Consider the following 15,722-nt stretch of genomic DNA (forward strand, 5'->3'; position numbering starts at 1 on the left):
AATACATCTTCTCTGTTCACATTTCATGGAACTGCTTGTTTTGGCCACTTTCTGATGAATCAAGCTTGCAAAGTGGACAACTGTTACAGATTTGTTTTACATGCTTTTGCTGAAGAGCTGTGCTCACAGAAACAGGGTTCATACACAGTCTGACCCAAAAAAATGTAAGGGCTTTTTAGGGGCATTCTTAGGGCCTGACACGAAAAATTTAGGGTTGACACGGAAAAAATTTAGGCCCGACACGAAAAATTTAGGGCCATCGTGGGAAATCAAGAGTACGGAAAAAAGACTCACCAAATGGTGCCATCAACTGTTCTTGGTTCATCAAATGTTCCAGTACCTCAGTACCTGTGACAGTGATCACCTGTCGCCCCTTGTGGTAGTTCTCATTGATATGACCATTGTCAACGTCTTCACATAACAGTATACAGAAAAACAGATTCTAACTACAGTTGCAACTATATACACAAACGTCTTCTACTGATGTCTGTCTCAGCACCCCTACTCTAGCTCCTTGAGCCTACCCAGTGCCTCCTCTATTTGTTGCTGCAGAGGTGCCAAAGTGGCTCTCTTGTCCTTTGCTCTGCCTCTGAGTGCATTGGCCTCGGTGATAAACCTCAGATTCCTTTTTCTTCTGCCTCCTCACACAGCCTGTCAGCCTTCTCAATAAGCGTAGATATGTCAAGTCTCTATTCTGGCTTTTTTGGCTTTGAGACAGTCGAGATGAAAAGTGGGCAGCGATGCCAAATGTAGCCAGGTACGAAGTCTTCCTTTCCCCACAGTGGTAGTTTTTAGCAATGTCACTGTCTGGGAACATGACTGCAAACACTTTCGAATTATTTTCAAAAGATTTGGAACTGTAATGGCTGCAGATCACTTTTAAAGTCCGCACGATCTCTGCCTTTAACGAGTCCGTCTTCGTCTATTGAACTACGTTCATAAAGCCTGACTGCTGGCTGGACAACTGTACGTCCGCATTAGGGATCGCAACTGCTGACAAATACCGGTTGTAACAGGTTTTCGTTTTTTTAAAACCAAAACCGTAATCAGACTTTCGAAAATCGGTTAAAATTTCCAATCATTTCTTCCGGTTCCACAATTGTGCTATTTTTTCAACATCATTTCCACTTTTTTCAAGTTTCGCTGTTAGAGTAAAGTTGGACTCAAAAGAACATTCAGTTAAATCAAAGAAACATCAAACATGGCATCGAGGAAACGCTCCAAAGTATGGGAGTAAACTTGTTCTATTGGCAGACATCAAAACACTACTCGCATAACGGGGGGAACTCTGTGAACTCGTCACTTCGGAAGAGCAACAACAAAAACAGTCCGTGCAGAACCCCGCACCTCAACTTGAGGTCCCGCGGGTGAATTATGTAAACACCACAATGGTACCGGTTTTAAAACTGGTTAATCGTTTTTTTTGCTATAGCTGTTCGGTTAAAACCGGTTATGAAAGTAAGGGTTTTTTGCGATCCCTAGTACGCATGCACTGCTAGTACCACTGCCTGAAGTTGATGCTTCACTTTCTTGATATTTTAGAAACAGATTCATACCAACGGAAGATGAGAGAGTCTTCGCCAAATCAGCGTGTCTCCTGTTTTTCCGGTGCGACTCCAGCGCTTTGACGCCCATCTTTTCAAGCTGGTAACTCTGCTTGCACAGATGGCAGTAAAACATGTGCCGATCTTTTGGATCTCGACGAACCCAGCTCCCAAACTCCTTACTTTCAACCCAAGCTTCTTGAAAATGACATTCCGTGTGCAAAACCCTCGCTTGCATTGAGAAGAATGGATGATGCATCACGAAAAAAAAAATTACACAGCAATGGTGATTGTGAACAGGTTTCAGAGTGGACACCATTTTACTGTGAAGTCAAAGGCGGTTCCCCGTCCTGGAAAATTAATCAAAGAGGACGCAAGTAAAATGTGGTGACAAGTGCAGTTCTTATCGGAAGAGTTTTGGTCACGTTGCAAAAAGGAGTACCGATCTAACATCACAACAAGGGAGAAATCCCACACTCCAAAGAGAAAGTTGGAAGCTGCAGTTGTTATGGAGAAGATGGAGGGTTTGACCTGTAATTAATGGAGATTGGCTCGAGTTGTGGACACAGTAACTGACGTGCACCGACTTGAAAGAAGGTGAAGAGTTGCTTTGGAGACAAGACTAAGAAAGAAAAATGTCCTCGAAAATCATTGATAGGGGAACGTCCAGTGCAGAAACTAGTCCTGCTCGTCGAAATTGTTCAAAAATATTATGCAGTATGAGGGCTACTCGTACAGACAGAGATTAATAACATGCTGCTGAAGTTTCCATTTTCGCATTTTTTTTCCCACCCATTTGAAGACGATGGTGCGCTTTTGTAAAAGTGAAGCAGCAACACAGTTTGGAACAACATTCCCTCAAATTTTTGACGTGTCTGAGGAATAACGCTAAGCCCGTGAGCGCTCCCTTTGACCACTGCTAGCAACATCAGGCTGATGTACTATGGTCAGATCGGTGTTATCCATTGAAATTACATGCCTCATTAAAACATTCGGATTACAGCATTTAAATTACCATCAAAAAATTTTAAGTACAAATTTTGTGTTTTTGCAAATTTGCAATGAAAATGTCAACAAACAAAAAAATACATTGCTAACCAAACCAAGCTAACGATGAACTGTAAATTTGAAATGTCGCCTTCAACTTTGTTTCATTTATTTATTTTTAACCCACAACTATAAACGCGTCATTTTTTATCGGTGTAAAACTGAATTATTGCTTTCAGAATATCTTTAGCAATGCCTGTTGAAACCTGAATGATGCTACCAAACAGTGTTAAGGTTAATGTTATGAGGTCTTCTATCCTTAAAATACTTAATTAGCTTTTTGTGCACTTTATTGTTTGTGCTTTCATCCTCAATCAGGCTGCGCCAAGGTAGAATTTTAACATTATACCCCATCTCATCCTGTACTTTCTACTTTGGTGTCAAACCAGACCTTTTTTACTAAAAAAAAAAAAAAGAGAAAATCGCATCCAGTTTCACCACTTTTTCTTCATTATTATTATTCACATCCTCCGACATACATTAAAGCAACAGCTGTTCTTGTTTTTTTTTTGTTTTATTTTTTACTTTGGCCAAGCATAAGCAGCCTAACAAACTCGTCTTTGCTCTACATTGCCCAGACTGCGTTTCTAACTGAAGCACCGGTGGTGGGCGGTGCTTATAGTTATGAGTGTAAACCTTCAAGACCGGGAGGTATCAGGTAAACAAGGAAGTTGAGTGTATGGCATGGTTTGGGCAAACAGCAGACAGCAGCTTGTTAGAGATCACGTGCTGCCGTGATTTAAAAAAAAAAAAAAAAAAACGTTCACTGTGCTGGATCGGTTTCATGTGCGCTGAGTGTGCGCTACAAGTGCGCAACTGCGCAGCTTAGAGGGAAAATTGGTTGGGAAGTCTCAATGTTATGGTTAAAGCTAATTACAATTTGTGGATTTAATTTGATTTCAAGATTCTTATCAAAAAGGTACAAGGCAACATTAATAGGAGTAATAAATAATGAATAGTACGAGCACAGAGTAAGGACTTATCGCTAAGGGGTAAATTTATACACTAATAGTAATTAACACAAGGTCTAAAATACAGAAATGCTGCTCAGAGTTGCTGATTGTGTTTGCTTATTTCTGTAGCTCTTATGGTTCAGATACACAGAGAAAAATAACGATTGTGAACCATCAGTTTGAAAGACCATCTTTTCAACAGAGGTGACAGCCACCACAATTTCGTTCATCCATCACACACGAAGAAAAAAAAATGTGAATAAAATCAGTAAACACTCTCACATTGTAAATGTTGAACAGTCCGCGGTGAGACAAGGGTGTCCTCTGCTGCAGCCTCAGGTCTCCACTGACAAAGAGCTTTGCTCCAGGGACAGAGGAAGAGTGCTGCATGTATGCCAGGCTCTGCATCACTACCGTTGATTTTGTCTAATAAAATAACACAAAACAATGTATACAACATGGTTTGTGTCATGTCACTACGTGTGCTAATAAAATGTTACATTGTAAGACAATCAGGGGAAGCACCACCAATGCTTACGTAAGAATAAAATTAAGTGACTACTTATTGACTGGAACTGAAGTAAATAATTTAGGTCCCAATGATTTCTGGCGTCAAATTGAATTCAACTGTTGAAATCGTGGGACACGTGGCACCAAATCTACATGATGTTCCATTATTTTAGTTTGTTGTAAGAGAACACATACAAAGAGCTGGTAGCTGAAGGTCAGTAGCAGCTGCACACTGTAAACATTTTCCTCATCTTTCAGGGGTAACTGCAGTTGAAAATTCAGACGATCCAACTTTCCATCCTGGTTTTGGTCCTCTTCCCTCACCTGAAATTTGTGTAGGCAATTGATATAATAATCTCAAGAATTCGAGTGAGTGTACATTTGGAGAGGCTATTTAGACCACTGTCCTACAGAGACAACAGGGATTCTCAGGTTCTTTCCAACCAGGTTGTTGAGATGGGGAAAGGTGCTCCACGCCACATAATCGCCATTTAAACCGGTTGCAGCCACCAGGAGAGTCTCGTACCGGAACCTAATAACTGCTTGTTCTTCATACGTGTTGGTTTTAATCCAGAAACCTACAGGATGACGAAACTCACAAGCTTACAAACCAAAATATTAGTTATTTCACTTCAACACAACAATTTAATTAACATAACTTTATACAGTACCTTGGCTCCTGTAAGCCACCAACAGCGGTGAAACATAAGTAAGGCAAGCAACAACAACGAGAAAAACAGTAGCGCTCGTGCAAACACCTGCTTTGTACCGAATCAAAGCAGGATGAGAATAAACTTCATAAAACACCATACTTAGAGATATTTTCTCTTTCTTTCACTTCTTTTGGAATTTTCAATTTTGTTGTGTCCGGACAACAAGCTAGCAGCTAGCAAGTTGATTCAAACTGCCAAAGTCATTAACCAATCCTAATGCATATCACCTGAGGACAACGTCATAATAACACGCTTACTGATTCCATCAAAAGAGACGAATTGTGACTATAACAGTCATTCTGAGCATTGCACCGTTTTTAGGTTCGCTTCGAGAGGATTGGTTATTACGTCGTTCGCGAGGCTTTACGGCAAGACAAGCCCCAGAGAGACAGTGACGTCACCACTTAACAAAAAGAGCTTTTATCGAAGCTACTGTAGGGATTTGCGATTTTGGACCCTACGCCTGTTCACGAGTCGAGGAAGATATTACCAATGATGAGAAAAAGTTAACAGCAAATGGATTTATTACAAAGGAATGTGCAATACAGACGTCCGGGTCTTATCGAGGAATATGCCGCATACGGGACGTGTGTCTTCAGGCAGGATAGCCAAAGAAGAAGACAAAAGCTGCCCGATAACACAGGGTTTTTATATGTATGGGTCCATGGTCAAAGTGGCTGCCCCCCCGCAGTCTGGTCCTGGGTCGAGATGGTAACTTTTTGCTCCTTATCTGGTGTCGTTCGTCTCCTCGGCAACGCTTGGGAGAGGAGGATGCCACCAGCTGTTTTTCTGCGTACAAAGATCAAGGACAACCACCGACTCTACAACACATCCTTGTCTGATTAGCAAATGGACAACACTATCTGTTGATTAAATGTATAAGGTCATATTTAAGCAAATAATGAAAGTGCAATAAAAATAAAATACTCTTCATTACCCTGAATGGAGTTTTATGTGGGACAAATGATTAGAGCGCTGGACTCAGTTTTGAGAACCGGTGTTTAAATCCTGGCCCATCTGTGTGGAGTTTGCCTGTTCTTGCATTCATGTTGTTTGTTCTGTATGTCGTACCAGGGCAGTACCATCTGACAGAGAAAAATTCCTTGGGTGTTTTTTTTTTTTACACACTTGGCCAAATACAGTTGATTCTTATTCTCCCCGTGCCTGTGTGGGTTTTGTCCGGGCACTCCGGTTCCTTTCTACATCCCCAAAACATTATTTAATTTGATACACTAAATTGCCCTTAAGTGTGATTGTGTGAATGGTTGTTTCTGTATGCCCTGCGATTAGGCCCATCACCCCTGTAAGAATAAGCCACTCGGTAAATGGATAGATGGAGTTGTCTCTGAGTAAATGGATGGATGGCGTTTCAGATTCATTTCAAATCAGATGGTTTAAGGAGACTTTGTTTTTATTGTTATTTTTCTTCTAAAAGTTGGCCTCATATCTGGGGTAATGTCTTGACTATATGTAATGCGCTCAAGATAATTAGATCCTATAAATCTGATCACTGCATGGCTCCAGCTCTGACTTTGCCATGGTCTGGTCAATCAACGTCCTTTAATCTGAGAAAGGGTGACAGAAAAATCTAGTCCCGCAGTCTAAATCCTGGGCCGGGAAGGTAACTTTCCGCTCCTTAATCTGGTGTCGTTAGTCTCCACGGCAACGCCTGGGAGAGGAGGATTCCACCAGCTGGTTTTCTGCTTACAAAGATCAGGGACAATCACTGGCTCCACAACACATCCTTGTCTGATTAGCAAATGGATGGCACTTTATCTGTTGATTGAATGTATAAGGTCATATTTAAGCAAATAATGAAAGTGCAGTAAAAGTAAACTAGTCTTCATTCCCTCTCTTGATCTATGAAATAGATCACAAAAACAATCACGAAAAATCCCAAAAGTAACCCTTCAAGAAATATGGAAAACATAAAACTCTCTCTCGTCGTCCAACCATGCCTTGTAACAAGTGCATAGTCTCGTGATTCAGAACACCCGTAAGCTTTAAACCTGCAGGACAGTACGAGACAACTCAAAAACAGCAAAACATTTCTAAAAAAGTAATATCACGCAAAAAGCCTCAGTAGAACAGAAGGACAAGGGCAATGTAATCACAGGCATGTCAACATCATGACAATCAGGAAGCGGTGGAAGTTTAGGATCATTTTCAAGGGGAGCGATAGGAACAGTAAAATCATCTTGAGGAGTGTGTCGGCATGGGGGTCTAATGTGGACATAATTACCGTGGCCATCAGCTGGAGCACCAGGCACCTTCTCAATCAGACGGGATAAAAGAGAACGAACACAAGGAATGCAACAGCATCCACAGAGGGTGAGAATAGAGGTGAAGACAAGCAGAGAGATGAAGATTGATCAAATGAAACCCTTCCATTTACCAAAAACATTCATCCAGTTATCCCACATAGACGTGTCAACACCAGTCTTCCTTCATTTTGTTTGCAAGGGTTTTAAGTCCATCTACGGCCTTAGTGAGGCGTCCGCCAGGTTGGGTGTTATTTAGCAAACACCTCCTTTCTCGGCCAACAGTGCATCAACTGCGATTTTATTTTGGTAAGCCATAATAGATGTAGCCTTAAGTTGCTTATGTACAGTTCCTTTTCCCTCCAAGCGGACAGCTTTGGAGGTACGAGGAGTCACCTTGTGGGGGCCAGACCAACAGGGTTCTGACCACTTAGGAGAGAGTAGTTTGAGGTAGACAGATGATCATTCAGGAAGACCAAGTGCAGGAGGTGGTGATAGAAGAGAGTCCTGGGTCTGTAAGGAGAAATAAGAAGCAAAAGAATGCAGTTGTGTCCAAAACAGTTTATGAGAAAACTAGGGAGACACAGCGCCTTCCTCCAGCGGTTGGAATGAGGAGGAAGGGCCAGGCATCAGACGATTTGTAAGAAGTTCGTAAGGAGAGAAACCAGTAGAGCGAGACACAGTTTGTCTCACAGACATTAGAGCAAGGGGGAGAGCTTGAACCCACTTCATGCCAGAAGAAGTACATATTTTAGCCAGTTTTTCCTTCAACGTGCGATTTATACGTTCAACTGAACCTTGACTGGCGGGATGATAAACACAACCAAACTTGTGAGTTAACCCTAACCACTTCTCTACAGTAGCTCGGTGTGTAGATGTGAAATGTGTACCGTTGTCCGAGCGGATGAGAGCGGGGAAACAGTGCATTGGAATCCAATGGTTCACCAAAGCTTTCATTCCCGACATGGCGTCTTCGCCAGCGCAGGGGTAGGCTTCAGGCCATCCGGAAAAGGTCTCAACAAAAAACAAGAAGGTAGTGTTTACCTTGAACAGGAGTGATCATGTGAAATCCATGACCAGTTCCGCACCATGCCAGATGGTTGGGTCAAATTAACCTGGCAACGGTCTAAGTGTGGGGCGAACATTGTGTCGCTGGCAAATATGACAGTCACGACAGTCACTCGCATCCACATATCAAATACACATTTTTTTCACTTACTTTACCGCCGTTCGACTTACCATTACCATTTTACTTCAACGTTGGCATCACCGTCACCATCATTAAATGTGCAGCGCGCTTCTCTGTTCACCTTTTTAAATTCCATGATCACTTATCTAATCTGTCTCTTACATCCTTCAGTCTTTTACATTTATATTTATATTATCTTTACATAGTCTGTCAATTTCCTATAACTTCATCGTCAGTTTGTCCCAATTGCGAATTTTACCCAAATTGTGCTTTTGCCATTATTTTAATGCGCGCTTCCTTTCTTTATCTTGTTTCTTTTTGTCAACATTATGCATCATTTGCCGCTCAAGTCCAATGTGCATTTCATCTTTAGTTGGATTACATTCAGCACATTCATGATCAAACTCACCATCCATGATTATTTATTTAATTTAGTGGTCACTCTTCTTCGACTAAAGCCAACCAAATTCCTATCGCGCACCAAATTAGCCTATACTATTCAGTTTTTTTTCATACGGCACCTTGCGACGTCCCAGGCTCAAACCAACGGCAAACTGTTTTTAAGGGATCCCATCCCCCTTAGGTGTAACAGGTAAACATCACAGTGCAATTGTAGGTCTACAATATACGTCAGCTACGACGGGATATACAACTTCTCTTATTCTTTTTATCTCTTATTCTGTTGGATATTATTTGTAGATCAATACAAAACTCCGTTAATCATCTGACTCCAAATTGTGACCTTACCCGACCACCACTCATCCAACAATTTGCGCGCTCGTTCTGCAAAGAAAGGACCAGGAAGCAAGAGGAGGATGCCACCAGCTGTTTTTCTGCGTACAAAGATCAAGGACAACCACCGACTCCACAACACATCCTTGTCTGATTAGCAAATGGACAACACTATCTGATGATTAAATGTATAAGGTCATATTTAAGCAAATAATTTAAGTGCAATAAAAGTAAAATAGTCTTCACTACCCTGAATGGAGTTTTATGTGGGACAAATGATTAGAGCGCTGAACTCACAGTTCTGAGAACCGGTGTTTAAATCCTGGCCCACCTGTGTGGAGTTTGCCTGTTCTTGCATTCATGTTGTTTGTTCTGTATGTCGTACCAGGGCAGTACCGTCTGCCAGAGAAAAATTCCTTGGGTGTTTTTTTTTTTTTTTTACACACTTGGCCAAATACAGTTGATTCTTATTCTCCCCGTGCCTGTGTAGGTTTTGTCCGGGCACTCCGGTTCCTTTCTTCATCCCCAAAACATTATTTAATTTGATACACTAAATTGCTCTTAAGTGTGATTGTGTGAATGGTTGTTTCTGTATGCCCTGCGATTAGGCCCATCACCCCTGTAAGAATAAGCCACTCGGTAAATGAATAGATGGAGTTGTCTCTGAGTAAGTGGATGGATGGCGTTTCAGATTCATTTCAAATCAGATGGTTTAAGGAGACTTTGTTTTTTTAAGTTATTTTTCTTCTAAAAGTTGGCCTCATATCTGGGGTAATGTCTTGACTACATGTAATGTGCTCAAGATAATCAGATCCTATAAATCTGATTACTGCATGGCTCCACCTCTGACTTTGCCATGATCTGGTCAAGCAACGTCCTTTCATCTGAGAAAGGTTTACAGAAAATTCAAGGGCCAATTTGAAATTATTCAAATTTATTAAAAATAATAAAAAAAAAACAAACAGACTGGTTATACTGCCACGTCAAAGCTCACCATTAAAGGGTTTAAGGCACTGATTTTTGATTTTTCAGGATTTTGAGGTGGCTCACAGCCCTTATACTACATGAGATAAGCCCCTGCCCTGAGTAGCTCTCCAAATTCTGAAGCAACGCATTCCATTGGAAACTGACATTTTAAAAGCAGTTTTTATTGAGGATAATTAATTTGACGTATACAAATGAGACCATGACAATGAGAAGAGTGGAGCAATTAATTTTTTGCTTCTGACTTTAGGGTTGTGAAGAAAAAAAAGTCACAATTTTTGTTGTAGTTTATTTGCATATCCGACAAAAGGTCAACAGTGCCGTGAAAATGTATTTGCCCTCCTCCAAGTTCTGTTTTTTTCGACATCTATTACTTATAAAGGTTTCAAATCATCAAACCAATTTTAATATCATTCAAGACAACTGAAGGAAATCCAAAATGTAGTTTTTGAATGGCAGTTGAATTCATTAAGGCACAAAAAAATCCAAATCTTTGTGACCCTCTGTGAAAAAGTAATTGCCCTCCTTGATAAATCATGAAGTCACTGTAACGAACCACAAATTTGGGAAAGGTGAGTTTGATTTCACAAGCCACACCCAAATATGATTACCACCATACTTGAATACTTGAGTCGAGAAATCACTTAAATAAAATCCACATATAAATATATATATATATATATATATATACACACACAGTACATATTGTGTGTGTCTGGGTGTGTGTGTGTGTTACATGTGTTAAGCCGGGATCGGCGTTGTTGATCGGTGATGTGGAAGTGGATTGGGTCGGGACGTGGTTTGGCCGCGTGCAGGAGGAGAAAGGAGATCTCACCCCCACCGGTGTCTGGGCACCCCTGAAGTAGTTACTTCGCTCAGCATGGGTCCTCCTGAGTACGCTACATACTGTCATACATATATGCCAAATATTTTAAAATGTAATTTCAAAAGAGCCATACAATATTTAAAAAACTCAATAAAGGTGTATTTGCGCATTTACAGTACGTAAGACCCAACACTTTTAGAGTACAATGAGTCTCAGAATTTTAAATAACATTGTTATAATGTTGCCAACCAATGGTGACAAAAGTACTTTTTACAATGAATGTGACTTCTGCTGCTGCATGGTTTTGCTGATGGCTTTATAGAGCTCGTGCACCTATGTCAACGAAGTCACTTGACTGGCCATATTGTCAGTCTAACAAAGCATTGTTCAATTCTAAGTCGGTTGGAGACGACATGAAAATATGTCTTATAGCACGACGCCCAGAGTCCTGTCCGATACTGTTAGACATTTAGAGGGTGAAAATAAACGAAGGTATGTGGAAAAATTAGATAAACTCGGCATAAAGGACCCGTATTTAAGTCGATGTTTTTCGCCGATAAGAAATTGGACTGTTAATTCGCTTCCACTTGTCTTGGACAACTGGATATGCACGTATCTGGTGAGTAAGTCGTCGATATTTACACGGAAAAGTTTGAAAGCGTATAAAAGTCTGGACGCATATAAATAGTTCATTGCTGGATCTGTTCTCAATCAGGAATAAATCCCACATAGTGACGGGTTGACGGTATGGAAGCGCTCGGCCACACGTTAACCTTTGCCGGAATCCATCGATCTTTTCAGCTAGTATTCAATACAAATATCAATATTTAAATCAATGACCTCTGGTTTTACACAAAATCGAATTCATTAACTGAGTGAAAAAAAAAAAAAAAAGGACAGAGTTGTCTCCATGAACGTACACAGAAGCGGTTGTAGCCAAACTTAACCTCAGTAAACCTCTGCAACAGACAAATATGCATTGTTCTTAAATAAGCCACTTTGGCATTATAAATACTACTTGGTAATTTGAGATTGAGAAGAATAGTTCCTACCTGAAATTAAGCGATTGCTACACAGGCGTGTATATATTTTGGTTGGGCAACATCCATCATGTTTAGTTGCCGAAATCCATCGATATTTTCTGGTATTTTTAGCTAGTATTCTATAGAATGATCTATTTGATTATCTCTCTCATCTGTTGTGACAGCCAACAGCACAACAGGTCTCGGGTATGGTGACGTCACGTGCATGAGCTCTATAGTCCGCTTCGTACGTTGTTAGATTAAGCTTCATGCAGGCGTTGATACTTCCATCCATTAATCGTGAACATAATTCAATTTGATTTGCCATCATGATGGCACGATGGTGAACAGTTCTTGCCAAAAAATGCATGTCTTCATGCGACATTGTTAAAATGCTTTGGCATACTCCCTATCTGTGATTGGCTTTCCATTTCTAACAATTGCTAAAACGCATTCTATTCACTTTTTTGGGTCCGGATTTGCTGTTGACTAACTTGGACTCTGGAAAGTAGCTCTTGACATGCTTTCTTCCTGCTGCCGCTGCAGGATATTTTGATGCAAACGTAGTATGGCACGTGTCACAGTGGCACTTTATATGAGTATTTCATCATTGTAATTTTGTCATTATAATTTAGACACAGCATAAACTTCTCTCTCCACCAAGGTGAATTCCTCTGTCCACAATTAGTTGTTCTGACACAATCTGCGTTTGACCCTTCTGCACCTGCGCACATTGACTGCCATGTTGGACAGCAAACTACGGCTACCCGACTGAGACAAACTGTCACTGCCGCAGTTGCATTGCCTATGCGGCAGAAATGGGATATACAGTATGTTGCTATGAGGGCTCTACCATAGGTTCCCGACCGACTGTTGGACAAATTTGTCCCCCCCACCCTGTTATTTTTTTTTTACTAGCTCTTTTCACACCTACCTGTCATTTGGAACCCACAAAGCTCTTGTCCTTTGCACCTGTGCAATCAAGTTTTCACGACGAATCGGGTCTTTTGGAAACATGTGAAGAGTGAATCCATTCTTCCGAGTATTAGAGAATGTCCAGAAACACAATGAGCCGGGATTTTGGAAAAAACGCAAAAGAAAACAGCTAATTTCTCGCCTGTACAAGAGGTAAATACACTTGATCCTGCATCTGAAGTGGTCTGCAAAATATAACAATTCCTGCATCTTCTTCAACCCCACACAGTACACAGATTTTTCATGGCGCTTACGTGCTGTGAACAACGGATGATTCCATCTGGCTGATTTTTTTTTTTTTTTTTGGATAACAATATACTAAATTTCCTGGTTTCCAAGGTTCATGCAACAATTGGTGGTAGAAGTCGATGCGTCAGATTCTGGTTTTGGGGTGGTGCTCTCGCAGTAGAACCCCTCGGAGGACAGATTACATCCTTGCGCATTTTGGTGTCAGAAGCTCACTCCCACAGAACCAATTATGACGTCGGGGAACACAAATTCTTAGCGGTCTATGTTGGCGCTCTCGGAGCAATGCGAGGCAAGCTAGGTGGTTGCTCTTTTTCACACGCTTCAACTTCGTGTTGTCCTACTGTCCTGGGTCCAAGAACGGTATACTCAATGCACTGTTGCGATTTCATTGTCCTAAAAGGGTCGATTACAATCCTGCACCCATTCTTCCAGTCTTGTTTCGTGTCTACTTTCACGTAGGATATAGAGACCCAGGTCAGGGATGCTTTAAGAGACATTCGCAGAACCAAGGGATGGCTGGACGACAGGCTATTCGCGGTACCTCCTTTGAGGGATAGGGTAATACACCAGGTTCACACCAACAAAGAGTGTGTCACCCTGGCATAGTGAAGATATAAGTTCGTTATAGAGAAATGCTTCTGGTGGCCAACATCAAAAAGGTTGTTAATGATGACGTGAGTGTGTCAGGTATGTGCCAACAATAAGCCCTCCCGCATTGTCCTTCTGGAGAATTGCGGCCTCTCTACATTCCTCGTTGCCCCCTGGTCAAGTATCCCGATTGAGTTTGTGACTGAGCGGCCATCTTCACAGGCCAAAACAACCGTTCTGAATGTTGTGGACCGGTTCTCAAAAATGGTAAACCTTTTTGCACTGCCTAAAATCCCCTCAGCCAAGTAAACAGCAGAACTCATGATGAACAACGTTTTCAGGTTACATGGTTTCCCTAGTGATATATCCAATAGGGCCCCCCTGTTTGTTTTGCGATTCTGAAAGGAATTCTGTTCCCTGATAGGGCCTCTGTCAGTCTGTACTTGACAAACCGAAAGACTCAACCAGGACCTGGAGAGAGGGCTCAGATGTCTCGCATTCCATGATCAGAAACTCATCTGGGTTGAGTATTTTCACAACTCACTCGCCTCGCTGTCTGCCAGTATGTCACCATTCCACCATTCCATGGTTACCAACTCTCTCTTTCCCCGCCTTCAGTTCCTTCAGTTTTGGCCTTGGTAAGATGTTGCAGGCAGACCTGGGACCGGGCCTGCCACATGCTACTAGGCCAGTCCTAAAAGACCACGACGGACCATAAGAGGACCTTGGCCCCGGCCTACAGGGTGGATCAGCTTGTCTGGCTCTCTTGTCAAACACCTTCCACTCTGGGTGGAATCTTGGAAGCTCGCTCTTAGGTTCGTGAAGCTGTTCCCACACACAAAGGTCATCAACCCAATCACAATGAGGCTGAAGCTCCACGCGGGTCCACCTGGGCTTTTACGTCAGCCTGCTCAAGCCTGCCCTAGTGTCCCCGTTCGTCCCGTCTTCTAGGCTACCTCCTCCCCCACGGTTCATGGATGGGGGCTCAGTTTTATCGGTTCGGTGGCTGTTGTCCTTGCGACGTGGGGGGCGGGGGTGGGTGCAGTACCTTGTTGATTGCGAGGGTTATGGTCCTGGGGAGCAGTCTTGGATCTTGTCTCACTTCACAGTTGACCCCACACTCATCAGGGATTTCCACATTGCACATCCTGAGGCACCGGGCCGTCCGGTCCTGCCGTTAGAGGGGGGTAATGTCATGGCACATTTTTTTTTCATTGCCTTGTACTCACCAGGCTTCCCACCTGCGCCTTGTTTACGCTTATTACCTCTCACATATATTGCTGCGCGTTTTACCTTGTCCTTTGTTAGATCATTGTACCTCATCGTCGCGTTTCCACAGTTCCTTGTACCTCTTGGATGCTCGACCCTGCTTTGTGTTTGACCTTGCCTCTTTGCCTGACGATTCTGTTATTGTTGCTTTCGTGGACTGCCTGCTTGTGTATCGACCCCGGACTGAAGAAACCTCCTGCTCTATCTGAACCTGGTTTGCAGAATCGTATGTCTTGGGTCCAACGTCAAGTTCTGCCCTTGACAGCCAGACCCTGTCTTGTTTTATGACCTTGCCTTTTCACTCACAATTTGAATACTATTGCCTTTTTTGGACTGCCTACCTGTGTAATGTCTTTAAATCCTCCTCTCAAACTGCACTTTGTCTCTTGAATCGTGCATTTGGGTCCTACCTCGTCTTCTGCCCTTGACAATGTTGCAGCCATAAAATTCTAATTTACTGATTATTTGCTGAAAGCAAAGTTGATCGGTTTGAACATTAAATAGCTAGACTTTTTAGAGTATATTGTGTGTTAGGGTTAGGCCAAATGTATAAAGACTGAGATGGATTCCCTACTGAAGCATGGCATACGCTCAAATTCAGAAATGCCAAATGCACAAAAATATCCAGATGTATGAATCTGTGCATATGCCAGAATCCAAGCATATTTTGTTTGGACTTCCCAAAAAATGTAAACTGAAACGCACATTGCAGTAGCCGGACCCTCCCTGTCCATGCCCACATTTAAATATACAGATTATATTCATGTCTGCATGATCAGCATAAAAGGAAAATGGGGAAGGTAATGAAGAAAAATATTTTTTTCTGAATGTGAAGATGCTCAAGAAAGTGGAAGTGTGCA

General features: G+C 42.0%; 1 protein-coding gene across 10 annotated transcripts in view; it reads right to left on the reverse strand.

The window, feature by feature from the left end:
• tmem231 (transmembrane protein 231) overlaps nt 1-5,667 on the reverse strand; it is an 81,126-nt gene extending 75,459 nt beyond the window's left edge. For 3 of the 10 annotated variants that reach the window (XM_061821571.1, XM_061821578.1, XM_061821573.1), the window contains exons 1-4: nt 4,726-5,667; nt 4,466-4,656; nt 4,250-4,378; nt 3,827-3,970 (exon numbers count right to left, since the gene is read on the reverse strand). In XM_061821571.1, the coding sequence (XP_061677555.1) occupies nt 3,827-3,970; nt 4,250-4,378; nt 4,466-4,656; nt 4,726-4,864 (603 nt within the window). In that variant the 5' untranslated portion in view covers nt 4,865-5,667. The remainder of the gene's footprint in view (nt 1-3,826; nt 3,971-4,249; nt 4,379-4,465; nt 4,657-4,725) is intronic. The other 7 variants (XM_061821574.1, XM_061821579.1, XM_061821575.1 and 4 more) reach the window with 4 other exon arrangements.
• Nucleotides 5,668-15,722: the final 10,055 nt, after the last annotated feature.

The sequence above is a fragment of the Syngnathoides biaculeatus genome, chromosome 6 (genome assembly GCF_019802595.1).
Source record: "Syngnathoides biaculeatus isolate LvHL_M chromosome 6, ASM1980259v1, whole genome shotgun sequence".
NCBI lineage: Eukaryota > Metazoa > Chordata > Actinopteri > Syngnathiformes > Syngnathidae > Syngnathoides > Syngnathoides biaculeatus.